At 46.7% G+C, this 26269-nt stretch overlaps 1 protein-coding gene across 2 annotated transcripts in view; it reads right to left on the bottom strand.

Annotated features, from left to right (window-relative positions):
• LOC118522145 (two pore channel protein 2-like) overlaps positions 1 to 25983 on the bottom strand; it is a 36369-nt gene extending 10386 nt beyond the window's left edge. For both annotated transcript variants that reach the window (XM_036070979.2, XM_078056279.1), the window contains exons 1-10: positions 25740 to 25983; positions 17436 to 17527; positions 16301 to 16415; positions 13789 to 13917; positions 11761 to 11877; positions 11547 to 11665; positions 11240 to 11341; positions 9729 to 9855; positions 7739 to 7940; positions 240 to 384 (exon numbers count right to left, since the gene is read on the bottom strand). In XM_036070979.2, coding sequence (XP_035926872.1) covers positions 240 to 384; positions 7739 to 7940; positions 9729 to 9855; positions 11240 to 11341; positions 11547 to 11665; positions 11761 to 11877; positions 13789 to 13917; positions 16301 to 16415; positions 17436 to 17527; positions 25740 to 25814 — 1223 coding nt within the window. In that variant the 5' untranslated portion in view covers positions 25815 to 25983. The remainder of the gene's footprint in view (positions 1 to 239; positions 385 to 7738; positions 7941 to 9728; positions 9856 to 11239; positions 11342 to 11546; positions 11666 to 11760; positions 11878 to 13788; positions 13918 to 16300; positions 16416 to 17435; positions 17528 to 25739) is intronic.
• Positions 25984 to 26269: the final 286 nt, after the last annotated feature.

The following is a 26269-nucleotide window of genomic DNA, read 5'->3' as shown; positions in this document are numbered from 1 at the left end:
CATCCAGTCTGTGGCCCTTGAGCATCTTAGGATATAGGGCAGAAGGAAGCATAATCGAGAAGCCTGTCCTTTTGGTTAAGGTCACACATAGCACGTCCAGAAACCTTTTACAAGCTTCCCTATGAAACCAAAAGCAGCAAGCAAGGGGCTGATTTATAGCTTCAGTAATGAAATATATTCAGTCCAGACTCCTCTATTTTTAAAGCAACTTGAGAAAAAACTGGCCCCATCTCACTTGCCTGTGCCGAACCATCCTCTGGACCAAGAGGCTTGCAGACGACTGGTATACCCGGGGCATCCACTCCTCCAGCGGGTGTCTCTTGATGTTGATGGTGACCACCTGAATGTTGAGGAGGTCAGCCAAGCGTAGAAAGTTCATTTTGTCTGCAATGTAAAAAAAAATTGATCCCAAATACACGGCCACTGTGACACTAAGGTTCAAAGGGTGATGCGAAGTCAGTGCAGACTCTTGTTTCTGCATTTCCTAGGTGAAGATCTGAAGCTTCAAAGGGTGAAGGCCCAAGGTCAAGGAGCCAGAAAGTGGCAGAGCCCCCCCACCTGTCCTCACTAGACCTGCAGCCGACCCAAGGCAGCCAACCCTAGCATGTGATTTTGCTAGTTCACAGAGGTCACTCCCTCACCCCCTGCCTTCCACCCACCTTCCTCCACACATGGGCCATCCCTGCTTTCAGTGTCTGCCTGACTTACCTTTCCAGCCTCAACTCCACCTCTCCTTCCTCTCCACCAAGCCTCCAAGGTAGGTGTAATCCACACCCTTCCCCTCAATCCCCTATCCTCTTCTCTGCCTACCCTCCCTCCCCGCCCCTTCTCAGAGATTCACTCAAACCCAGAGTTTCCACAGCAAGTTGGCCACCAGCCAGGCCAAAGTTCACTGGGCGCTTTCTTGACCAGCCTGGCCCCATGTGACTACTGAGCTGGTGTTCTCCAGACCCACCGAATGCCCAGGGTCACTACCCCACACACCTCTCCCCAACCAGACAGGTCGGATGCTGTCCATGAGTCCACTTCCTGCTCTGTACAACTTAAAGAATTTCACCTCAAGGGATGAAATCAGAATGTGTAAAGAATATTGCTGCTTCCTAGAAAGTTCTTCTTACAGCTTCTCTCCCAAGTTTCCTTGAAAACTAAGTTGAAGTTTAGAAACTTTGAATAAGTTTGGAAAAATTAAAGAAAGTTGTTGAAAGAAATCATGCGGACGCCTAGGTGGCTCAGTCAGTTAAGTGTCTGCCTTCAGCTCGGGTCATGATCTCAGGGTCCTGGGATCGAGCCCCGCATCGGGCTCCCTGCTCGCAGGGAGCCTGCTTCTCCCTCTGCCTGCAGCACCCTCTGCTTGTGCTCTCTCTCTCTCAAATAAATAAATAAAATCTTAGAAAGAAAGAAAAAGAAACAAAGAAAATGAAAAGAAAGAAAGAAAGAAAGAAAGAAAGAAAGAGAAAAAGAGAAAGAAAGAAAAGAAAGAAACCGCCGGTGCAAATCGGGTCTAGCTGAGACAATGGGCAAAGATTGGGTTGGGCATTTTTACATCCTGGAAGGCTTCCCATTCAGAGGACCTGGCGGATATCCACGGCTCCATTCCAGTTTTCCGGAGCAAACAATGAATGATGGCTCTATAGCTTCCACCACAACGTGGACTCTTCGAGAAAGATGATGCAGAACGGCCATCGACAGATGCCCAGGCAAAGAACAAGCCTCAGCCCTGGCAGAAGTGTGGCCTCATCCGAGGGAGGAGCCTGAATCAGACACAGCCTTGGGTGATGTCACACACTCAAGTTACTATTTTCCCTAACAGTTGTAACGGTCCTAAAAACATGAAAGAACATGAGTCCATCAAGTTCGATGAAAAAAACACACATAGGTATCTTAGAACATCCAAGTTCCTGGGTCTTCGGAGTTAGAAGGAAAATAAACATACATGTCTTAACAGCCAAAGGCATGTAACACCCACTCAGGTGCAAGTGCAGCCTTGGAGAATTAGGGGACAGGGGAACTGGGATCCAGGGGCCTGGGCTGCACGAACTCCACCATCAGCGGTTAGGGAGACAATGACATGACAAGCATGGGTAGGATTTGGGTGACCTACTGACAGGAATCCAGCCAAAACTTCACTCATTAAACATCCTAAACCAAAAGGGAATCTATTAGTCTCACTGGGTTGATATCTTTTCATCCAGAAGATTCAAGAGAACAAGAAAAAACAAAGAGAATCAAAAACATAGTAATTCTATGTTAAGAAGGAACTTTTACCCATCTGATATTCTATGTTGAAGATCAGAGGTCAGCTAACTTTTTCTATAAAGGGCCAGATAGTAAATATGTTAGGCTTTGTAGGCCATATGACCTCAATTTTAACTACTCAGTTCTGCTGGTATAGCGTGAAAGCAGCCACAAATAATACACGAATGAGCATGGCTGTGTTCCAGTAAAACTTTATTCCACAGGCCATGTTTAGCCTGTGGACCGTAATCTGCCAACCCTTGTTGTAGATACATTACTTGCTGCATATTCTCTTTGTTAATTGTTCTATTCAGCCCTTTTCTTCCCATACTGGTAAGTTTGTGTTTCTCAGTTTAACACTGGATTAAGTTTTAACACTTTGGGTACTAACAGAATTCCAGTGTTTAGCCTTGGAAACCACAAATGCTCATAACTGCTGATCAAAGGGAAAAGTGAGAATATTCACAGAAGGATTGCCATCCCTTCCCTGTCCAGAGTGGAGGCCGCCATGAAGCATGTAATTCTGCTCAACTTTCTGTTATTAAAACTGTCTTTGAAACTGTTAGTTGAACAAAGGAGTCTTTTGGACACCCAGACATTAGAAATTACTGCTATCTCCCATAAAATATAACCTATGGTCCCTGAAAGCTGACAAATTTCATTGGCTGTCTTGCATAAAGATGTGGTTTCCCTGGTTAACAGTTTTTTAAATCAACAGTGCTATCTGGCAAAAAGTAAAATACTGGGAAGTCTATTGAGCCATAAGCTCACGGACACTTTTAAAATGATTTTCTTCTTCTTTTTTTTTAATATTTTATTTATTTATTTGACAGAGGGACACAGCGAGAGAGGGAACACAAGCAGGGGGAGTGGGAGAGGGAGAAGCAGGCTTCCCGCCGAGCAGGGAGCCCGATGCGGGGCTCGATCCCAGGACCCTGGGATCACGACCTGAGCCGAAGGCAGACGCGCAACGACTGAGCCCCCCAGGCGCCCCTAAAATGATTTTCTTCTTGATGCATGTGCTTTCCAGATAAAACCCTGAATTAACAAATTGGTTTATAAAGTCTGACCCCCCCACGTATAAAATATATAAAACAACAAACTATTAATTTAAACAGTATTTCTACAATTTCTTAAGAAAATCAGATGGGAACCAGGAAATTTTAGCTTTATTTAATGTTCTTAGTGTCTATACCTAGTTAAAACATTTTTTTACAAAGATGTGCAAATTAATAATAGGCCAACAATTAGTAGTTGCAGAACGCCATTGGGGGAAAAATAACATTCATTAATTTCTTTGGTAAAAGAGATACATTTTAAAGATCTGGTTTAAAAGTTTAAATCCTGGGCGCCTGGGTGGCTCAGCTGGTTAAGCGTCTGCCTTCGGCTCAGGTCATGATCCCAGGGTCCTGGGATCGAAACCCACATCGGGCTCCCTGCTCGGCAGTGAATCCGCTTCTCCCTCTGCCTTTCCCCTTGGCTTGTGCTCTCTCTCTTGTGCTCTCTCTCTCTCAAATAAATAAAATCTTAAAAAATAAATAAATAAAAGTTTAAATCTAAAAACTTCTGACTGAAGATTAAAATGTCTTAAAATTACTTCATTAATCAAATTAAAATAATTTAAAATTTTAATCCAAATTGATTTAATGCTCCCAATAAAGAAAAACTAGTAAATTACGTTGTTTTGTGATTTAGGGTTTAAAATGTGGCTTCATGTCTTTCTCCTGATTTTATCCAGTGTAAATACAAAACGCAAATACGTTATTTTAGTTCATGTACGATTTCTTTTCTCCAAAGACGCTAACATGGCTGGAACTTCTCACACTCCTCTTCCTTATCTTTCGGGTCAAATGGGTGTCATGATGTCAGCTAACGTTTAGGCATCCATAAACCTAAACGTCAGCTAGAACCATAGGGCATGATTTAAACTGTGATTTAAAAAGCTGGGTCTTCATCAGTCAGCTTGTGTAAATCTCACACAACATTATAAATCACAAGGCCCGGGTGCCTGGGTGGCTCAGTCGGTTAAGCATCTGCCTTCAGCTCAGGTCATGATCCCAGAGTCCTGGGATCAAGTTCCACATTGGGCTCCCTGCTTGGCGGGGAGTCTGCTTCTCCCTCTGCCCCTCCCCCTTGCTTGTGTTCTCTCTCCCTCTCATACTCTCTCTCATTCTCTCTCTTTCTCTCTCTCTCTCTCGAATAAATAAATAAATAAAATATTTAAAAAATAATAAAAATAAATAAATCACAAGGCCCTGTAGAGTTGCCCGCGTCAACTCTGTGGACACCACATGCAGAATTTTCTACTTCTCTGACAAATCCTTAGTGTCAGCAATGGATCAACTACCTATGATTTCTTAAACGTATTTTCTAAAATTACTAATTGAGTTGGGGGCATTGGACTAATGAATGTTGAGGTAGATAGTCAACAATCTGGATTTACCTAAGCCTTCCAAAGAAATTAAAATGTTATGTTCCTATGTATAAGTAGATTTTTTCTTCAGGGCCCCCAAATTAAAATACTATATAATAATTGTCTTCATCATGCTATAGAAACTAGAGTTTTCAAGCTTTAAATCACACTGGCATGTAAGCATAGGCATCGCATGACTATTTGTGTGTGTGTCTCTGACAAAGCACATTAACGTTAATAGCTGAAATCCAGAACAGGCCCGTCAGGCTCTTTGCGTGAGGTGCAGAAGGCCGGTCATTGCCATCTCCGTCTTTGGCCCAGGGAGCTGGATTTGCAGCGCTTGCCCGAGGAGATTCTCTTATTACTCACAAGACTGCAACACTTGCACGGACTTTCATTATCTCTTGGATGACTGTGGGCCACTGTAAAGACATGAGGCTTCTCACTTCTGGAGGAGTTCTAGTGTCAACTGGTCTGCACGTTCCTCTTGCCATGGCTATTCTTGGCCAGCGTGAAAACATTCTATAGCACAGTGGGTTTGGGCCATGCCTCATTCTCAGGTTCCTCTGCTCCCTTTTGTCGCTGACTGGCCTCCTTACGTAACTCTTACAGACCTCACCCTGTGCAAGATCACAACCCACATTCGGAAAAGAACCTCTGCAGGTGGGCAGGTGGTGGTGGTTGGTGGTGTTTGGTGCCGGATCTGCATTGGCACTCTCCAGAAAGGTGTGTGGTGGCCTCAAAGAACCCCTCCTTCCTCTTGCTCATGTAATTCATGGAGTGATACATCCAAATGAGTAGGGGTGCCAGGAGAACTTGGATGTGTCTGGTATGCTCCATATTTATCCTGCACAGCTGAACAACATCGTTTAAGAGCTATCCTACTTACAGCCTAGAACATGCAAGAAGCTGACAAGACAAAGAAAAGCAATTCATCCTCCCACTTGGGAAATGACCATCAATAGTTAGACGGACCTCATCAACAAAGAGACGTTCATATGAGTATGTCCTGGGCACCATGTGTATCTTTTCTGGATGAGCAGGAGACACCCAAGTATATGGGTCTCCCCATGCCTGACAGACAAAGACAAAGACTCCTAAAAGCCCCCATCCCTAGGTTTGGAATATCTCACCTTTTACTACCAACCCATGAATTCACTTCACAGAAGGAATTGCAAAGAAAGCTCATAACACCCTAAGGATTCATCAACATCTTCAGAGTCCCAACCATCTAGAAGCAGCAGAGGTACTAAATCATCAAAGGAGAATTCTCAAAAACAGAGGGGCTGAAGGCTGGGAACACCTGAATCGCAAAGAAAGCTCATAACACCCTAAGGATTCATCAACATCTTCAGAGTCCCAATCATCTAGAAGCAGCAGAGGTACTAAATCATCAAAGGAGAATTCTCAAAAACAGAGGGGCTGAAGGCTGGGAACACCTGGGCTAGGGTGACCAGCCACACCACCCCAGTCCTTGGGGTGGGACATCCAAGGGGACCCAAGTCCCAACCCTCTCCTCTAAGTATTAGAGCAGTGGTCCTCAAACAGTGGTCCCTGGGCCACTGCTGGGCCTGTCCTTATGTTCCCCACCCTCCATGGGATAAGTGCTGAATATAGAAACTTATAGAACAATGGCCAGGATCATGTCCACTGACTCCAACAATGAAAAAAATGGCACTTGGATATTAACACTTTTTCATTTCATTTTTCCAAGCATTGATTTTTGCTGTACTTTACCAAAGTGTCAGTCCATGACAGGTCAGACATTAAAGCAGCTTCACTAAACACAGCTTAGGAAGCACTGTGCTCAGCGGTTGCCCCAGGCACCAGCTGCCCTTCTCCACCATCTGCAAAACCCTAACCCCGACATGCTGAATGGCACTGGCAACCCCCGCCAGTCCCTAATGGGGGGCACCAAGGCAATCGTTCAGGCTCTGAGAAGCCCAGCTCCTGAGCAGACCCTCAGAGCCACGACATTGAGCGGGGTGGCTGAGGAGACTTGCTCCGAGCTCACCGGAAGGCGCATGTCAGATCCTGCTAATTCAAGAGGAGAAAGGCCTTCTTCCATCCTGGATCCCAAACTCTCGCTGGAAGACATGAGCACCACCCATTTAGCAGTGTCTTACTGTACATTTCTCTTTGTTCTCTTTCTTCATGTAAGTTCCAGACACTCACTGTTATCTGCCTCTCCCACCTGCATGGAGTCCTCATAAGGCCTACAGCTCTGTGGGACTAGTTTAAGAGTCCTTGTCTCAGGTAAATTTATATCCAGTCGAAGCTACCCCTCCATTTTGGTATGTTCCCATCTAGACTCTTCTGGAAACAGATGAACTGAGGGTGTTCTACAGTTTGGGATATATTTTGGTCACCTCACATCTTTCCATATTGACATATCATCTTTACAGTCATTCTTAAGGTCACCACAATTTCCCATCACGTGACTATCAGAATCTGGGGTGGTTTAGCACAGTGAGAAAAAGCACAGGCCTTGGAGTCAGACAGCCTCGACCACCTTGCAGCTGCGTGGCCTGGGCAAACTACTTAACCTCTTCCAGTCTCGGTTTCCATATTGACAAACGAGGATGACAAACATCCCCACCTCAGCGATCGCATACACACCACGCGCGGTAAACACTCATGACAGTGGCTCATGCCTGGTACGTGTGCCACGGATACGAAGTGCTATTCGTAATAGCTACCAACCACCAGGACCTGAATTTTACGTTACTTTCAACTTTTTGCTTTCAAATACTGAATGTGACGTAAATGTTCATTTCCACAGCTCTCTTCCAATTTTAGATGATGTCCCTAAAGCAGGGTCAGCAGCGGAATGACTGTGACAAAGCAAGGGCTTTTGGATGGCTCCTTACACATTGACAACTCACACGGGGACAGCCCTGTCAGAACACAGCGTGAGGACCCAAACTCCACTGGGTTGTTGCCAGCAGGAAGGGTGCACATACATTTTTATCTGCAAATTTAAGAAAATTAAAAAAAAAAACCAATACTGCTGTTTTACGAATTGCTGTTGGGAGCCACCCACTTTTGAACGCACAGCGAAGAGGAATGTCAGAGGCCAAGGCTTCTTACCCACATGGCCCTTCTGTCCCTCGTCGGAGATCCTCAAAAGGAGCTCCAGGTGGGGACTGCTGATGTGTGGCATCACGATCCTGGCCAGCCGCTTCCACCGGGCCTCCGTCACCACAAACTCTGTGCCCACCTTGACCTTCAGAATGTTGAAAGCCTCTATCATTTTGTGACGTTTCAGGTACGCCAGTTTGCGAATCTCGTTCTTTAAAAAACAGAATTGTGGTTTTTAAGAGAAAGATTCAAGAAAGCCTTGTTTCTTTCCCCTAAACGTGTCAAGGTAATTGACGAGCCAAAGAGAAGGCACCGAAGGGTCTGTTATCAAGCAAGGGATGTAATCCCTCCCCGGCCGCAGGTACACATAGCCAACCCGTCTACATAAATGAAACTCATCTTACCAAGTTTACAGGAGGGAGCCCGTGAAGGATAATCTGTGTGGTGAGAAACAGAACAGCAGGAGGCAGACTGGTCCCAACTCCACTCTGCCCAGGAGGAAGGGAGATTCCAGAAAGGAAGGAAATCGGGTGTACTGCTGAGACACAGGGAGACCCCGGAAAGGGAGAAGATAGAGCTACCATTAAGTCAATCAAGAAAGAGAAGGGGAGGAGGAGAAAAGTCGGGGAAGTGAAATTAGGCTAGAAGCGGTCCGGAAGGAAGAGGTCCAGGGCAGGAAGGACAGCTGGGCCTGCCTGGAGCTACCATCTGGCCTGAGCACAGGGAATCATCCAGAGGACAGTAGGCTAGACAGGCCTCCCCGGGTTACAGTCACCTGATGCCCACTCCTCCTGCTCCCTGTAAGCCCGTTACCCAATAACATCATCACTTAATTGATTATATAGCTAGACTGTAAATGTTTAAGGGGTGTGGGCTGTGTCTTAATCGTCTTTGACTTCTCAGCACTTGGACTGGTGCTGGGCACCTAAAACACATTTCAGAGGTTTGCTGACTGATCCCTGTTGCAGAGGATTACCCAAAGAAACACTTCCTTGGGGTTGGGAGAGGTAGAGCAATAGTTCTGTCCAGCAGCAACAAAGAGGAGAGGCATACCAGACTCTCTGGGGCAGCCTCTTTCCACCCAGAGGGAGGAAGGTGGAGTAGGAGGGTCTCTGGAGGCCTGGCCTCTGGGGCAGGGGCAGCTCAAGTCCCCATAGCGCATAGACTCCTCAGGACCGGGACAGGCCAGGCGCCTGCAAAGGCCATTTGGGCCAAATCTCAGACTCAGCCCCACCACCAGCTTCTCCTTAGCCGCAAACATTGAAGTTCTCCCTGACTTTCTTCTTGTTCCCTGGTGGCACCATCCCTATGCAATGAAAAATTCAGAACAGAACCAAAAGGATCGAGAACCAAAAGGCAATTTTTCCTTAAGGAAAAATCATCCTTTGATGAAAAGCCTCTCTGTGCACCTAGTTTCACAAGATGAGAAAACAACCAAGCAGAGATGTGTGCAGTGGGGGGCAGGGGGAGCAGGTGACATGGCTGAAGTATCCTGGTGGATTCTGGGCTGGAAATAAAACAGCCTCCACCCCAAGTACTCAGAAGCCTCTGCCCACCCAACACCTCCAGGAATTCTCCAGACATAAATCAAACAGGCAGGTACCAGGGCAGAAACTGTTGGCTTTAAGGAGTTTCTGCTTCTGCGGGAGAGGGGAAATGGAGCTGGGAGCTTGGAGAATATCCCCAAATCCCATTCTTACACAAAACGTTTCAAGGAACCATGAACAATTTCATGCCTTAAGAGCAAGGAGCTAAGCAAGGGCCTGCCGCTGCCCACAATGTCCAGACACACTGTTAGACCATCGCAAAGACCAGTAAAGAACTGCCCCACCTAGCGGAACAGAGCAAGACACCACATGAGTCTTCAGATCGGCCAAAGCAACAAGAAAAAGGACACCTTCAAATACTGAGCAAATGCGTTTGCCAGCCTCCCTGCCAGTGGATCCAGTGCAGATGCCCAGCCCCCTGCTCCCACCCGCCTTCCGCTCATGCACAGTACCTTTAAGTGCTTCCTATAATTGTTGTAGACCACGGCCAGAAAGACGGACATGAAGATGTAGGTGTTGATGATGATGTAGGTTATGAAGTACAGAGAATACCACCAATTGAAGTTATAGGCAGGCATCCTGGAAGGAAAGAATTATGTGGCATGGTTTCTCATAGCCTAGGTCCCCAGTGCATAAAAGGCTGGTCTCGGGTGCCATCCCACATGGACAACCCACATGCACGAGGCACAGCAAAACCTCCTCTCACTCTAACTGTCCCTCACATGGTGCGGTGCCAGGCCGTGGGGCCGCAGGGCCGCCGTCACCCCTAACGCTAAACAGCTGGCTCCAAACTTGCCTTCTGGATTTCTTAGTGCTCTATATAGGCAGCAACTAGGACCTTGGGGATCCCCTAATCCCAGCCCCTCCCTTCACAATGAGAAAATCGAAGCCTAAAAAGGAGACCGACTTGCCCAGAACCAGAGAAGGAATCCAAGAGTGGCTTGGGCTTATACTCAAGGCTCTTCAGGGACACCAGACTGCCTTGCTGGGCGGGGGGAAGATGATTTCTAGCCACTCTAGGACAATGAGAAGGAAAGGGGCACCGTTAACAATGGCACCAGGGCGAGAGGCATACATCAGGATGTGTGCTCACTCCACCTTTAATGGAAATTGGATTTCATACAGGACGGGAGGTTGGGAGCATGGCCAGCAGCCCAGGGTCTGAGGGAAAGATGCAAGAGAACACAAGGAGGGCCAGAACTGCACCTCGCCCGCATTGTGTCCAAGCCAGGCCCAAGAGTGAGCAACAACCCGGAACAAGTCAATGTGATGATCGCACACAGACCTAGATGACAGAAAGCCTGCCCCCGCCCGGACGCGCTGTATGGCCTGAGTTGGGATTGACATTTGCAGTTAGAACCCCATCCACGCCCCGGACCCCAAGAGATGTCTACTCAGTGTAGCACTGTTTGATTATTTCACTTCCACAAACAAGGTTAATCCATAATATGAAGGACATTAGAAAAAAAAAAATCATGTTTTCCTCCTAAGTAAAGTCCACGTGTGGAGAATTGGCATTTTGAGGGGGAAGGCAATGACTACTCATCTTTACATTTCTTTCCTGTTTCATTTAACCAGAAAAGCACAACAAAGCTGAGGAGAACAAGCCATGATTCCTTTATAGAGATGGCTTAGTGTTTAGATTCAAGACTCAAAAAAGTCCTGGAATACAAAGTAGGCTCCAATATTTAAGAGTTGTATCTCAAGAGATGTCTCCTGTTGCTTTCAGTTTAAAAAAAAAAAAAAAAATCACCTAAATTTAGTTTTAAATAGTGAGAGAGGGTAGGCTATCATTAATGTAAACATTTTACATTCTTCAAAAATGTTGACGATGAATATGAATAAGCAGAAAATCACTACTTCTCCTCTCTCAGCCCTGCTGGTGTCAGGAGGTAGCGTCTTTAACAAAGTGAATTCTGTCGTGGTAACAGGTGTCCAGGAACGTGAGCAGAGATGAACGTACATGACATCAGGGCTGTTCGCGGTAGTGACCAGCACGTAGAGTTCAAACGCTATCTCCAGGATATTTGTGAAGTAGGGCAAGCCTTCCACTGTTTGAAGACCCCTAAAGAGGAACCAAAAACACAAAGTGAGAAACTCACACCCATAAATAAAGCTGTGATTTCTGATACACTTTTTCCCCCCTTTCAAAAGCACTCCTGGAGTGTCTGAACGAGGAAGATGGCATCCGGTGACAGATTCTGCCACCAACGGGCTGAACCAAACAGGGGAGAATTCACAGGCAGAAACTGCCAGAACAGTGTGCTCACCGATCCCCAAAAAGCTTCAAGGCCATAAGGGAGAATATCAGCACACTGAACATGAACAAGAGGAAGACGTAGAGGATATCGGGCAGAGTGTTCCGGATGCTTCTGAAAGTTCTTCGGATCTGTGAAGACAAAATTTCATTTCATTTCCAAGAAATCGGCTCATTTTCTGCAAACAAAAACCAAGCCCTTGCGTTATCCGAAGGTATATCCTTACCTGACGACTTTCAGGGAAGTTAATTAGGAAGACCGGCCTTAAGGCCCTTGACCATCGAACGCTGTGGATATTAACAGCTTCCAGGGAACCATAGATAATCAAATCAATCAAGGTCAGCTGTGAGAGACATGGGACAAAACTGTCAGTGTCACCCTGCTAGAAGACACACAAGGAAATGACAGTGTGGAACCCAAGCCTGTGGTCCCAGGGACCCTTCCCGGATTGAGTGTGCCTTAAGGATTTTAATAAATATTTCTAAAAATAAGAAAAGTACAGAGAGATAGTCTCCATATCCTGAGGGCTCAGCAGATGCATGAAGGGAGGTCAAAACAAATGTTTCGAGCAAGGCGAGAAGAGACCGTGGGCCTTCCAGGCAAATGAGCCACGTCAGGCTGAGGAGGAGGGGACGGTAGGTGTGTAGGGCAGGAGGCAGCTCGAGCCAGCTAGGGTGAAGAGGGCCCCATGAAACACGTTTGCAGGACTGGGGGCACTGGATAGTCTGTGGAGCTCATAGACATTTTTGAGTAAGGGAGGGAAGTGATGGGGGACGTGCTTCCGGAGGATTCACCCAGCGGCAGCATCTAAAATGCACGTATCGGGTGGGGATCTGAGGTTGAGGTGACCGTGGCAGTTCCCAAAAGGGGTGACCAGGGCCTGGACCACGTTGTGGGAACAGAATGTCATGCAATGCGTGGTCACATCAGAGACTACTGCAATAGTCCAAGTGGGGAGAATGGAAACAGGGCGAGAGGCCTCCTGAGGGGCTTTGGGGAGGCCTGCTGCAAGGGAGAAGAGAGAATCTTGACTAAGAGGATTAGGAACTGGGTGTTGGGACCTAAGGCACCACGCACAAACAAACAGCTAGGGGAGTGGAGGGGCAAAGAGGGTGGGTTTCATCCCATTCTGTTTGCGTTGACACCCATAGAAACTGCTACCAAGCAGCTGGCCACAGACAAAAGAAACTCAGAAGGGAAACCGGTATGGGCTACAGCATGGGGACCCCTACCTACCAGTGATCATGGCAGCTCTGGCTTAGAGGCGTGCAGACTGAGCCTCGGATTAATCGGAAAGAACCCTGGTTCAGGCCTGCTGGCTGCCGCACTGTTACGCTAACTATAAAGTACCTTTACCTAATCACTGAAGGGGCCTCTCTGGACATTACAGCCGTGTTTCAGAATACATACCCTGCCCCTCTGGGCATAACTGCTTAGCATATACCCTCCCAGATTTCTCTGTGAATGTTATACACATTCTTTCCTTTTTCTTTTCAACAAAGTTGAGATCCAGCTCTATTGTATCTTGTTCTTTTGACTTAATGAATAATAAGCACCTCCCCTTAGTAATAGACACATACGTTGCTTTAACACTATTTCAAAGGGCTGAGTAGGTGCGCCACATTTTATATAATACATATCTTCTGTCAGGAAATCGAGTTGTTTCCAATTTTTCAGTGTTACAAACAGTTCAGCCATGACCAATCTTGTGGCTAAATCTTTGAACACATCCTTCTTCCCTAAAGATAAATTCCCAGGAATGGAACTCCAGGGTGCAAGGCTTTTTGAAAGGAATGGCCACACAGCCTTCGAGAAAGCTTATTTGTCCCTTCAGTAGGGCATAAGAGGTTCTTTTTTCTCTCAATCTTGCTAACACCGTTTCAAAGGCAAACACATGGTATTTTATTGTTGTTTTAATATATATTTCTTAATTAGTGAAATTACACATTTTTTCATATCGACCATTATTTATTTTTTCTTCTATGAGATGCCTTCACCTATTTTCAGCACTAGTGGAGTTTCTGTCTTTTTTTTCCTTTTAATTTGGAAGTGCTTTCGCTATGTTAAAATACAGCATTCACACTCTCATATTTTGCCTTATTTGCTGTTCAATCGGGATTCGCATTGCTGATGGGGTTTGCTGTGCCGAAGTCTGTCACTGTTGCTTTAACCAAGTCAAATCTATGCTGTCTTTTCGCTTCATAGTTTCTGCCTTTGACCACAAAGTCTTCAGGGCACTGTAATGAGCACTCACCACTATGGTTACCATGATGCAGATGTTTTTCATATCCTTCCAGAAAACCATCTGAGGAGTGACTTTCGCAAAATGTACAAGTCTCCCAAAGAATGCAGTCAGACAGAGTACTTCTGCTATCGAGGTAGCCTGCACGCAGAAAACAAAGACTAAACACAGCCCCCTGGCCATTTGGAGACTCAGCTTTAGCCCTCTTGTAACCGCCGCACCCCCCAAGCTCCCTTGATGCCACCCTCTGAGAATTAGTGATGTCCCTTCATTTCACTGCCGGTTGCAGCCAGATTCTTTGCTGGTGGGGATGGTTTCTTCCTCTTAAAAGGAAACCTGTCCTTGAGCCATGAATCCCGTGACCTAACAGGCAGGGCTTCCTGGGACGGGCTGAATCAGCAGGCAGGGGACCCAGAAGCATTTCCCCAGAAAAGGGGAGGGCAAGGATGATAGACATAGGCATCTTCTGTGCTCTCCAATTCTCACGTTCATATTTAAAATAGGCATCTAGACGTTCAGTTTCCCTGATAGTAGGGTAACTCCCCAGAGATCTGTTTTGAATGCAGGTCATTCCTTAGCCATCCCTGCCACTCCAGCCCTCTGCCTATTGTGGCTGGTCAGAGGAAAGAATGGAGGCCACTGAGCCCCAGTGCCACGTCCTGACCGTGTCCTCCATAGGTGACAGGACCCAGTTCCGAACTCCCTCCAGGCAGCTAGCTCAGCAGCCTGTGACGTAGCCCAAGCTTTCCTGTGACTGCCCTGAGGCAGTAAGTCCTCCCTAACAAGGGCACCTATCTCCATCATGGGGAGAGGAGGATGGCAGAGCAGGAAGAGTTGGGGACAGGGCAACCTGGTGTAGGCTAGGAAGACAGAAAGGTCTGGGGTGAGGGCTGGAGGAATGGATTCCTTAAAGGATGGGAAGGCAGGGGCTGGCTCTGGGCCCTGAAAGCAGCAGGTGATACAGTCTTCCTTCCCCCACCCCAGCCTTCATGGGTCCTGGGCACGGACACGGGCTGCAGCCCCTTGCAAACCTTCTAGCCCTCAGCCTGTTCACCCTTGAAGGGTTCTAGAGACTCACTTTCAAGACCAGGCATACCAAATGGCCTGGGGCGATTCCAGGACACCCCTGTTCAAAGTAAGATGTGCTCGGTAATGCTGCCTCTGGGCCAAAGCCCCAGCATGACACACTGGATTCTAGAGACTGGAGGTACACATGCTGGCTGAAGGAGCACTCTGACCCCAGGCAGCCAACCCGAAGCTGTACGTGACCACTAACACCCGGAAGGGGGAGGACTCGGGAAGAGAGGCAAGGGGTTGAGGAGACAACCCCAGGGAAGGCTCATGGCGTCCAGAGCGGGCCTTGCTAGGGAGGGACTGACTGTCTGGGTCTGTGAATGCACAGCTCTGCTTCGTCCAACTTTGTGTTTGTTTTGATAGTCCCTGGGCTACAAGTTTTCTATCCAGAGACTCCATTAATTGTGGCATCTCCATCATATGGAAGTGTGTTATACCATCACTTTGATGGCCCCCGATGAACCATGATTCCAGTTTTTAGCCCTTGTGCGGTGTCCTCCCCTGTTGACTCAGGGCTCCAGCACCTGATGGGCTTTGGCCAACAGGACATCAGCAAGTGTCATCAAGCGGAAGCTTGATGGTGCCCGTACACGAGGATGCTCCTTCCTGGATCTCCCCCTCCCCCACTGGGAGGAGCCTAAACCCCATGCAGCAGCCGTGTAAAAGAGAAGGGCCCTCTGGTCCACAGCTCCAGCCAGGCAAGCTCCCAGCTGATGGCCAGCAGCACCTGCCAGCCTCCAGAGATCGACAGAGCTTCCAGATATCTACTACCACAGCTCATGACACAGGAACAGAAAATCTGCCCAGCTGGGCCCCATTACCCACAGAATCATGGGAGGTAATAAAAGCCTGTTCTTTAAAGCTAGGGGTCAACGAACTTTTATCTGTTAAAGGGCCAGACAGTAAATACTCTGGGCCTTGCAAGTCATCCAGTCTCTGTTATACCTACTCTCAGAGGAGTACTCCTACTCTCTGCAGGAGCAGCATCAAGTTGGGAATTAACATGAATAGATCATCAATTTATTACTTAGACTGATCTGGAATAGCTGGTTAATTTGATGTATTACTCAAAATCAAATGTGATCAGCTACTAAGCACCAATAAATACTCTAGTGACTTAGGAAAGAAAAAAGCTGGAAAAGTGGCAAGTAAAAGTTGCATATTCCACCATATTATGACATTGTCTACTTGCCATTTTATAGATATGCTTTGAAAATATCATTTGTCTATCCAGTTTATCCCTGTGTACACAGAAGACAATAAACCTTCTACTCCACTGAAAATGCCTGACTGAAGCTTCAGCTCAGGGAATAGGCAGAATTCTTCCAGTCCCCAGCAATAAAAATAAAACCATGTTCATATTTATTGAAATTGGGGGGGGAAGGAAGAGGAATGGGGCCCAACTCATCAATGACAAAGTCTAGGTAGCCATTTTCTTTTTAATCCTTACCAAGAAAGGCAGTGGAAACAGTGCAGGTTCTTCAAACAGGGCGAGGGAAAGGTCAACACAAATAAAGAAGTAGATGGCTACTTGCATTGTCCAGTGGTTATAAAAATAGTAAAGTCTGAAGACGAAAAGAATAAAGGTGTTTATAAACAAGGAGCAGGAGTTAAACAGCACTCGAACTTCCCACTAGAAGACATAGTAGATAAAATACAAAGTATGGCTCTGGCCACATTTCCTTTCAATTCTAGGGAGCAAGGGACAGTACTGAATTGAGCATGCATTACAAAACACTAACAGAAAAAAATCAACATATTATCATATCTCAAAGCACAGTCTCTTAACAGTTTCCGGCTATGACTATACCTTCCTCCTGGTGATTGTGACAATAATAAGAGAATACTTTTAGAGGACTTTAAACAGTGACCAGTACAGAGTAAACCCTCAGTTAAAGTGACCTATTATTATGTGGCAGGGCAGCCTAAACAATTTAAAATGTGCATCGTCCCATGTCGACATGATAGACTCAGAGAGATCTCACAGTCCCACAGTGCTCTTCCTATGGGTGGGGGACAGTCCCCCCAACCTGCTTGAAGCTTCCAGGAATGAGGCATTCATTGCTTTTGGAGGCACTAGCACTGAGCCCTGATGATAAGAAATGTTTTTTCCTTATTTTGGGCCAAATTCTTGGTCTTAGTTCAACGTTTACGGGGTGAGAGAGAAAAGGCAGGATTCTTACGAAAAGAACAAATGTATGGACTACATCACAAGGCAACAGAAAGAAAAAGAACAAGGCTTTTCATTTAGACTTTAAGAAGACAAATCATGTCTAAGAGGAAAAGATGATATATATTTTACTTTGGATGCCCTGTCTCCTGTTCTGGGTGTTCTCATTTACTCATTTACCCGTCCTTAATGTATTTATTGAATGCTTTCCTATGTGTGAGGCACCAGGCTCTTATAACTTAAAAAAAAAAAAAAAAAGCATTGGATTTTAGGATTTACTCCAAATCTATGTGTATACCCTAGAGACTTCACAAAAATGTTTGTGGAGATAATGTCTTCGGTTTGGGTTTAACTTCAAGCCTATTAAGTACTAGAGGACAGTTTGCTCTATGTGACAGTTTAACACTTTCATTACCTGATGGCCCGAGGAGATGTTTCAAAGGGAACATTTCTGTTGTACTGGGCATCAGAAACATAGGCAGCTGCCAGGAGGAGGTCCTGGTCCTCCTTGGGAGAAAGTAAGGAGAGAACATCATTCAGAAGAGGAAAGGACATTTCTCTTTTTCATATGTAAGTACAAAAAGAAACCCATCCCCATCCCACTCTTGCCAGAGGTAATTAACATTATAGTACTGTATGTACATGTCCAGATCCATAGCTGGGCACCGGGAATCCTGCAGTGGGGCTGAGACACAGGCATGCTTCACTTCCTTGAATTCAAATATAGGCTCTCAGAGGAGGAAATGAAAACAAGAAAGCACTGAATAGTATATATACATGTCCTTAAATGGCATATTTATACTAACATATATAGGCTATATACACACAAATACATAAACACAAAATTATATTTAGGGTACTTGATGGGTGGTTAGAGTGTTTTTCAAGGGTAATTTTGACACATAAATTACTGCCTTTCTGGATGACTTTTGAAGCTAACTCCTTTTTAAGGTATGACCCCACTCTATACATACACAGAATTTTAAAATAATAAAATTGTTTTCATATGATACAAAGTTACTTTTCTCACTCAATATATTCTGGACATTTTTTTCATGACAATATATATACACCTACCCCATTCTTTTTAATAAATGCCTGTTCCTTTAGGTAGTGTCTCCCTTTTTTTTTTTCTATTTTGAACACAATTAAATTGAGTTTTTAAAAATATATATTACACACAGACACACATGCATAGCTTTGTGCCATATGAATGTTTTTGTAGGATAGAGTTGAACTTGTGAATGAAAGGTATTTGTGTTTTTTATTTTGATAGATACTACCAAATTGTTTCCCCCAAAGTTACGCCTTTGATATGCCTCTAAATAGTACATGAGCATCATGTTTTCCTGCTTCTCACCAACATTCATATAACTTAAAATGATTAATAATATCCAATCAGCCAAAGGGGCATCTTGAGATTTGACTTTACATCTCCTCATGACCAGTACAGCTGAGCCCCATTCGTGACGACTCACACTTCTGATTCTGTATAAATGAGATAAGCACACATACAGACTAGCTATTTAGACCTTCCTATGTACTTGAGGAGGAAAACAACATGATTATCCATTCAATTACCAGAGTTACCTCCTCAAAACATAGGACATCTTCATGTTGGAATTGGGTTGGAAACTTATCATTGGTCAAGCAAGTCAATTTCGCAAACGCATCTAGTATTCAGAGAGGTCAAAAGATTCCAAACTTTATACAAATATACAAAAGTATGTATCTGGAGACACAGCAGAACTGTGTTTCCTCAATTTATTTCATTTTGCAACACTTTAAAAAAGTAAGTTATATTGCATTAAAAAACACAAACGTTAGTTACTAAGGTAAGTCTTTTAATAGACATTTCACTAAAGAAGATATACGTATGCATGGCAAATAAGCACATAAGAAGATGCTCAACATCATTAGTCATTAGGGAAATACATATTTAAACCAGAGTGAGATACCACTTCATATCGACTATAATGGCTAAAACTAAAGACTGACCACACCAAGTGTTGGCAAGGATGTAAAGCAATTGGAACTCTCACACATTGTTGGTAGGAATGGAAAAAGGTGCGTTTACTTCAGAAAACAGTTTGGTAGTTTCTTGGCAATTCTGTTCCTAAGTATTTACCAAAGAGAAAGAAAACATATGTCTACACAAAGACTTTACATCCAACCCAAGAACGCGGCTTACATTAGAACACCATTCCAAAGTTGTACTTGTATATAAATATTCATAGCAGCTCAATAGTTGAAAACCAGAAACAACCAAAATGTCCACAAATAGGTGAACGGATAAACAAAAGGTGATATATCTATACCATGAAAGACTACCCCGCAATAAAAAGGAATGAATTACTGATAAACACAACAAAATGGATGAATCTCAAAGTAATTTTGCTGAGTGAAAGAAGCTAACTCCTATCTGCCCAAAAGAGTACCTACTACACGAGTATATAGAATATGCAAGCTAATCTATAGCGGCACAAATGAGATCAGTTGCCTGGGCACGGGGAGGAGGGGATGGAGAGAGGGGTGGACGGCAAGCAGGCATGAGGAAACTTGTAGGGGTGACAGATATGTTCATTACCTTGACTGTGGTATTAATATCACAAGTGTATTCATGTACCAAGACTCATCAAACTGCACACTTTAAATAAGTATGGTTTAGTTTATATCAATTATAGTTCAATAAAGCTGTTAAAAATTGCCCAGAAAGAAAGATAAATGTTTTGATTAAAAATAGATATGGAACAACAATCTCAAAGATGAATGAACTGTTCTAAGAACCCGTCCCCTCTTGAGTCATGTGCCTTCTCCGGGCTGTACAGCAATTCTTAAAGGCAGGTTATTAAAAACTAAGAAGCACCAGGAGCGCCTGGGTGGCTCAGTCAGTTCAGCATCCGACTCTTGATTTCGGCCCAGGTCATGATCTCAGGGTCATGGGGTGGAGCCCCGCGTTGGGCTCCGCGCTCAGCGCACAGTCTGCCTAAGGTTCTCTCTCTCTCCCTCTGCGCCTCCCCCTGCTCATGCTCTAAATAATAAATAAATAAATAAATAAGTAAAATCTTTTAAAAACTGGGCGCCTGGGTGGCTCAGTCATTAAGCGTCTGCCTTCGGCTCAGGTCATGATCCCAGGGTCCTGGGATCGAGCCCCACATCGGGCTCCTTGCTCCGCGGGAAGCCTGCTTCTCCCTCTCCCACTCCCCCTGCTTGTGTTCCCTCTCTGGTTGTGTCTCTCTCTGTCAAATAAATAAATAAAATCTTTTTTAAAAAAATCTTTTAAAAACTAAGCAGCACCATATAAATGTGTTAAACACTTACCATACACTTTTCTTTGATATATTTAAAAAATATTTTAGTAGGCAATCTATTAATACCAATGATTTTTCCATTGAACATCTCCAACACTGAGGAACACTAGAGTTCCCCAGGATATGCTTAGAAATCTGTTTTAGGTAGAAAATGGCTAGCATCAACAGGAGGTGTTTTTTTTTTTTAAGTGAATGCACACTAATCTTAAGAAAGTTCCATTAAGCCCCAAAAAGATTATACTGGAACAGCAACGAATTATCATATGAAGGCCTTTAAAAAATATATTTAAGGCAAAATCTCTTAAAGCCACTAGCATTCCCAATTTAAAGAGATGATGCTACTAACATCCTTCCAGTCCCAGTGAAATGGTTTGTCCACAAACGAGCAGTTTGACACCCACACGCCCTCCAGGTAGAGAAGAGGAAAAGAATGCTCAGCAGCAATTCCTCAGCCAGCCAGGCCCTGGGGGGTTACCTCCATCGGACATTACGCAGGCTCCCCACACTGAATGATATAAGCACCAGGGCACCTCTTCCAATCTCCCCGGCCTTACCATCTGAATTCATCTGTTAGGTTTAAATACGCTGACACTTTCACAACAGCAAATTTACCTTTATGTTGTTTCCAAGCTTTCCCATTCTTACCTAGTCCATTTCGGACATCTGCCTCTTTTTAAAATCTCACCCACTCCGTCTTCTGCTCCTACTTGTCTTCCTTCTCTCCATCCTGTTTGTGAGCAACTTCTAAGGCTCCTGTCCATCTTTGCTCGGGAAGAAGTACTCTCCCCAGGCAAACTTAGTGCAATGACCATTCTCACTAGTACTAAGGCCATCTGGATCTTTCCATAAAACAAATCATTTTCATCCAACCCAAGAATGTGGCTTGTGTTAGACATGCTGTTTCAAAACTGCATACTTTCAAGTTTACATTCGATCCACTGCCCATATCTACCATGAAAACAAGCGAAGACCAAATAGCAATGTTCCCCCCAGACGCAGCTTATAGATGGCTTTGCACCTCCCAACAGCAGACCCGGCCTCGGGGAGGCGCCAGAGCCTGCCAGGACAGCAGTTCTGAACTCCCACAGCACCTACCACCACCTTCCGAGCTTTGCTCGTAAAGATCCCGTTGCCCAGACCAAGAGCATCAGAGTCTCAAGGAGGTGAGACCCAGGACAAATTTGTAAAGTTCCCAGGGGATTCCAACATGCAGGCAAGATGGAAAATCACTGGTCTAAATATGGCCATTTTACTACTGCTTCTTTGTATGCTTTGTATTCTCATGGCACTAGGACAATAACTGACTTCTCTGGATTTTCTTTTTGTCCTTTTCTTCTAGCTATGACATTTTCTCCCTCTCCGCAAGATTTGAAAATGTATTTAAGATTTTTGTGTTTTCTCCTCCAGCCCTCTCAACACTGTAAGCCTTCATTCTGAGGAAAGGTGGATAACTTAGAATCCCTTAGGGAGAGAGGGCAGAGAAAGCGCAGGGGGGTAGGGAATGATCATTTCCAGAAGCTCTCACGAGAAAGCAAGGAAGTTCTTTCCCTATGTCCCCGGTGTAGGAATTAACAACTGGAAGCTCCAGATACCTTTAAGTCAGACAAGAACCTTGACGAAGTTGTTGATAGAAGTGCTTTAAAAAAAGCTGGTAAGTCTCGTTTAGATATATAAGAAAATTAACCTAACTAACCACAACCTAAGGTAAAAAGAAGTTACTATAAATCTTAAGGAAAATTTTCTCCCATCTGTTTTTCCCTCTATCATTACAAGCACTATACTTCCTGTCTCTCTCTGCCTCCCTTCCTTGCCCCCATCGGTTATTGGCACACTGACACCCAGAATAGAGGTGATCACTGCTTTCCCCATGCAACCCCTATGCAAAAGCTTCTAGTGACTTCTCTTTGCCTAGAGTGCCCGCAGAATCAAATGTAAAACTTGGCATTTAGGGGCTCCACAATCTCCCCTCTCTCCAACTCCGTCTCCCTCATTTCCCTACAGTAGCCCTCTTCTCTGGCTGAAACTAGTGGGTGCATTGTCCACTGTCCCATCACCAGCCCCACTTCCACACCTAAAACCAGGAGTACCCTTTCTAGAACTTTCCTTCATGGGGGGCCCATCTCAAATCTCACTTCCTCCATGAAGACTGGCAATACCAGCAGCTTCCATTTCCAAATGGAAAGACTGCCAAGAGAAGCTGGGGTTATAAAGTATAATGTGGGCATTTCACATAAAGAAACAGCTAGCTGCTAAGGGTAAGCCAGGGCATGGCAGCCATGGTGAGACCGTGAGAGAAGGGGTAGCAGTTAGCTGTTAGTCCCTCTGTGCAGAAAGACCAACAACCTGCAGGCCAAGGGCAGCCTAAAGATGTGTTTTGTTTGGCCCAGAGAGTGCCTCATGGATGCTGGTTACTAATTCAAATTTTTTAAAAAACTGGAGCTTACACAAAAATTTGAACTTCTGGTTTCTCTTTGAAAGGTCATAACATCTGGCAACTCTGGGCTCTATTTCAATATGCTTTTGCTACCCACCCTGATACTCAGGTCACCTGAATAAACACTCATTATTTTTTCAAATTCTGTGGGTCGGCCAGGCAAGTCCTTCTGGTCTAGGCCAATTTAGGGGATCTGTATGGTCATCTGGAGGAGATGGCCCGGGACAGCCGCACTCACATGTCTTGGACATGTGCATCATGCAGCAGGCTAGCCAGGGCTCTTCCACACGCCAGTGGTCAAAGGGTTCCCAGGAGCATCAGGAGAGCAAGCACCAATGCTCAAGTATTTTTCATTTCTCTGGTTGTGTCGCATCTGCTGCTCTCCCATTGGCTAAAGCAAGTCTCAGGGTCAATGGTCTCAAGGGCTGGAGAAATTGACTCCATCTCCTGATGTAAGGAGTTGCAGAGCCTCATTGCAAATGGGGTTGTATCCATGGGAAGAGTCTGTGGCCATTTTTGCAATCTATGATAGCCCCTGGAGCCTCAACCAACTGGAAGTGGATAACCATGATCTTCTTCGGGCAAAAGACATACCCTCCATGTCACCACCAGCCCCACTCTCCAGCTGAGTCATTCCCACCTAGGCCACTGGCTTTATGTTCTTCCCTGGCCCCTGTGGGCATTTCAGCTTGTGACCACCTGATGTAACTCATCCTCTCCCAGGCCTTCCTGGTTCCTCCCATTTTCCTCCTGCAAAAAACTTCTCTGCAGATCACTATAAGGGAACACCAGGAGACCCCAAGAGCCTGAAGCCAGGGTAATCTAAGACTTGAATGAAAAGTTTTAAGAATAAGAACATTCAAAGAGAAGCACATAAAATATCAAGAGGTGATCACACAGATCACAAAGTAACAGCGTACAGGACATGGGCTCTCAGCCTTGGCTGTGCTTTCAATACTTGGTAGCTTTAAAGTGACTGTTACCCAGGCCACACTCAGACCAATTAAATCAGAATCTCTGCGGTAGGGCTTGAACCCAGATACGTTTCTAAAAAACTCCCCAGGTAATTCTAACCAACCGTAAGGCTGAGAATCACTAGCATTGGATTATTTCAATTTCAAAGCTGAAAGTGTTGGTAAGAGTACCAAAGGAGTGGATTGCCACCTCAGCATCTGCCGAAAGAAACACCCGGCAGAAAAAGGATCTAAAAAACAACTTGAAAGGGGAGGGCAGAAATGCATTTCCGATGACTAGGCTGTTTTTTATTAAGTGACCCCAAAACTAACCACATCATCATAGCCACCAAGCATCTTAGGTCAGAGCCTTGCTTGGCTTAATGACTCAATCATCGCTGTTATCTCAGAAAACGAGGGGTTCTGCTAGAATTACCAGTTGGTACCAGGCTCCCCACCTTTTATGCCTGCTCCCCTGGGAGAGGTCTTTGAAAGCTACTGAGACATAAGTATGTGATTCCTGCAGGCGTGCATTAAGCCAAAAGCCTCACCCGGGACTCAACCAGGACTCTGGGCTGTTTTCAGCCCTCCCTGCATTTCTTGAGGTCTCGAATGATTAGTTTTTTTTACATTCTTCTCTTATTTAGACAAAGAAATATTAAGCACACAGAGGGAGGACATGGACAATCTCAATCTGAAAAGATGCTCTTGCCATAGAAAACTCTGGTGATCACAGGTCCATCATTGTGCAGAATGAGGGGAGCACGACCTGGGTTGGGTCAGAGCTAGGGACCAAGAGTCCTTCCCCTCCTCTTTCTCCTTGACCTGCTTTCCTCTACCTTAGGGAGACATGGTAGAGTTCACCTGTTGGAAGTGGCCAGGCCTCTTTGAGGGACCAGCAGGCCAAAGAGGGAGGCCAATGCACCAGGCAGGGATTTTAAACCCTACACAAAAGAGCCTGCCTGGTGGACTCCCTTAAGCAGGCTACAGGAGCCCACCGAGAAGGGACAGGGGCAATGGCAGAACAGTGCAGAGCAGAAGAGGCCAGCTCAACGAGGAGAGGAAGAGGGGACTGAAAGACCCTTCACCTCCCACACACTTGCCCGACCCCATGAACGTTCCCAGAGACGCCTGAAGCCTGGCTGTCATTACCGCGTGCCAGGCACTGTGCCCTGGGCCTGACTCACAAGGTCTCCAGACTCTCTGAGGTGGGCGTGACTTTTCATCCCCACCTTACAGAGGGGGAAACCGGAGGCTCCACCAGGTAATGGGCCCCCCTCATCTTGTAATTCACAGTCAGGATTTTCTGAGTCAGAGCAGGGGCTCCAACGCCTGGAGTTCTGGTTCCCTCCGCACTCTGAGTTCTTATCCAGAGACAGGAAACAGTCCAGGAATGACTGCTTGGAAGCTCCCCGTCTTCCAAAGAAGTGCAGAGCTGAGCCCATCTGCTTCGTCCCGCGGGGATGAGAAGAGCCCGGGCTGCATCAGCACTCCCAGACCCACATCCTGCAGCCTTCTTCCCGGGCGTTTCCCTGCAGTGGGACCCTCGCATATTTTCCTGCCGCCATGGAGCACGGGCCACCCCAGACCCCGGGACGCGCAGGGGCGCGCTAAATTGGCACCGGACCCCCAACACGGAGCCCGGGCGCGGCTTCCAGCGCGGCCCCCGCCCGGGGGAGGCGGGTGGGGTCAGGCAGCGCGGGCGCGGACTTGACAGCCCCCCTACCGACTCCAGCGTGCAGGGCTGCGGCCCGGGGCGCGGATCGCGGGAGCTCCAGCCGCCTGTGCGCTTCCCCGCGGAGCAGCCCCGGCGCCAGGGCTCCCGCGGCCCAGAGGACGGAGTCAGCCCCGGGGCGGGAGGGGGCTCCTCGCCCGCGTCCCTACACGGGGCCCTTATTCCCAGCAGCAGGCGCTGGCTTTGCGCGGGGTCGGAGCTCTGGGGGTGGCCGCGCCGGGAGGGAAACCTCGGGGCCGGAGACGCTGCCGTCGACGCGCGCCGCCAGCCCTCGGGGCGTCCTTACCTCCTGCGCGGGCGGCTCCTCGGAGGGCTGCGGGCGGAGGCGGCGCACGCCCGCGGCTCGGCCGGCCCCGGGCATCTCGGCGGCGGCTCAGCGGGCCGGGATGCGGGAGCGTCGGGGCCGCCGCGGCGGACTCTGTCCTCGGGCCCCGGGAGGCCCGGGCTGGGCGCGCTCCGCTCGGCCCTTCACGTGACCTCGGCGGGACGGCCCGCGGCGGCCCCGAGGGCGGAGGACCGGCGGCGGCGGGCGCGGCGGGCTTCCAGGCTCTGGCCCCTTCCCCCGGCCGCGCTCTGGAGCCAGGGGCGGGGACGCGGAGCCGGCGGGGGCGGGGGCGGGCCGCCGAGGGGCCGCGGGGGACGAGCTCCGGCTGGTGGCGGCGTGGGTTAGAGGCCACCCTGGCATAAGGCCCGCACCGTGTGCCGTGGAAGCACCAGTAAAATAGTTGTTTTGAGAATTAAATGAGTTAATACATATTCAGTGGCTGCCACTGGCGAGGGCCCAGTAAATGTTGATTCTCTCCTCGTCCTAGCGGA

The sequence above is a fragment of the Halichoerus grypus genome, chromosome 10 (genome assembly GCF_964656455.1).
Source record: "Halichoerus grypus chromosome 10, mHalGry1.hap1.1, whole genome shotgun sequence".
Lineage (NCBI taxonomy): Eukaryota > Metazoa > Chordata > Mammalia > Carnivora > Phocidae > Halichoerus > Halichoerus grypus.
Note: the sequence above shows the minus strand (reverse complement) of the source record. Positions and strands in the feature narration are given on the sequence as shown.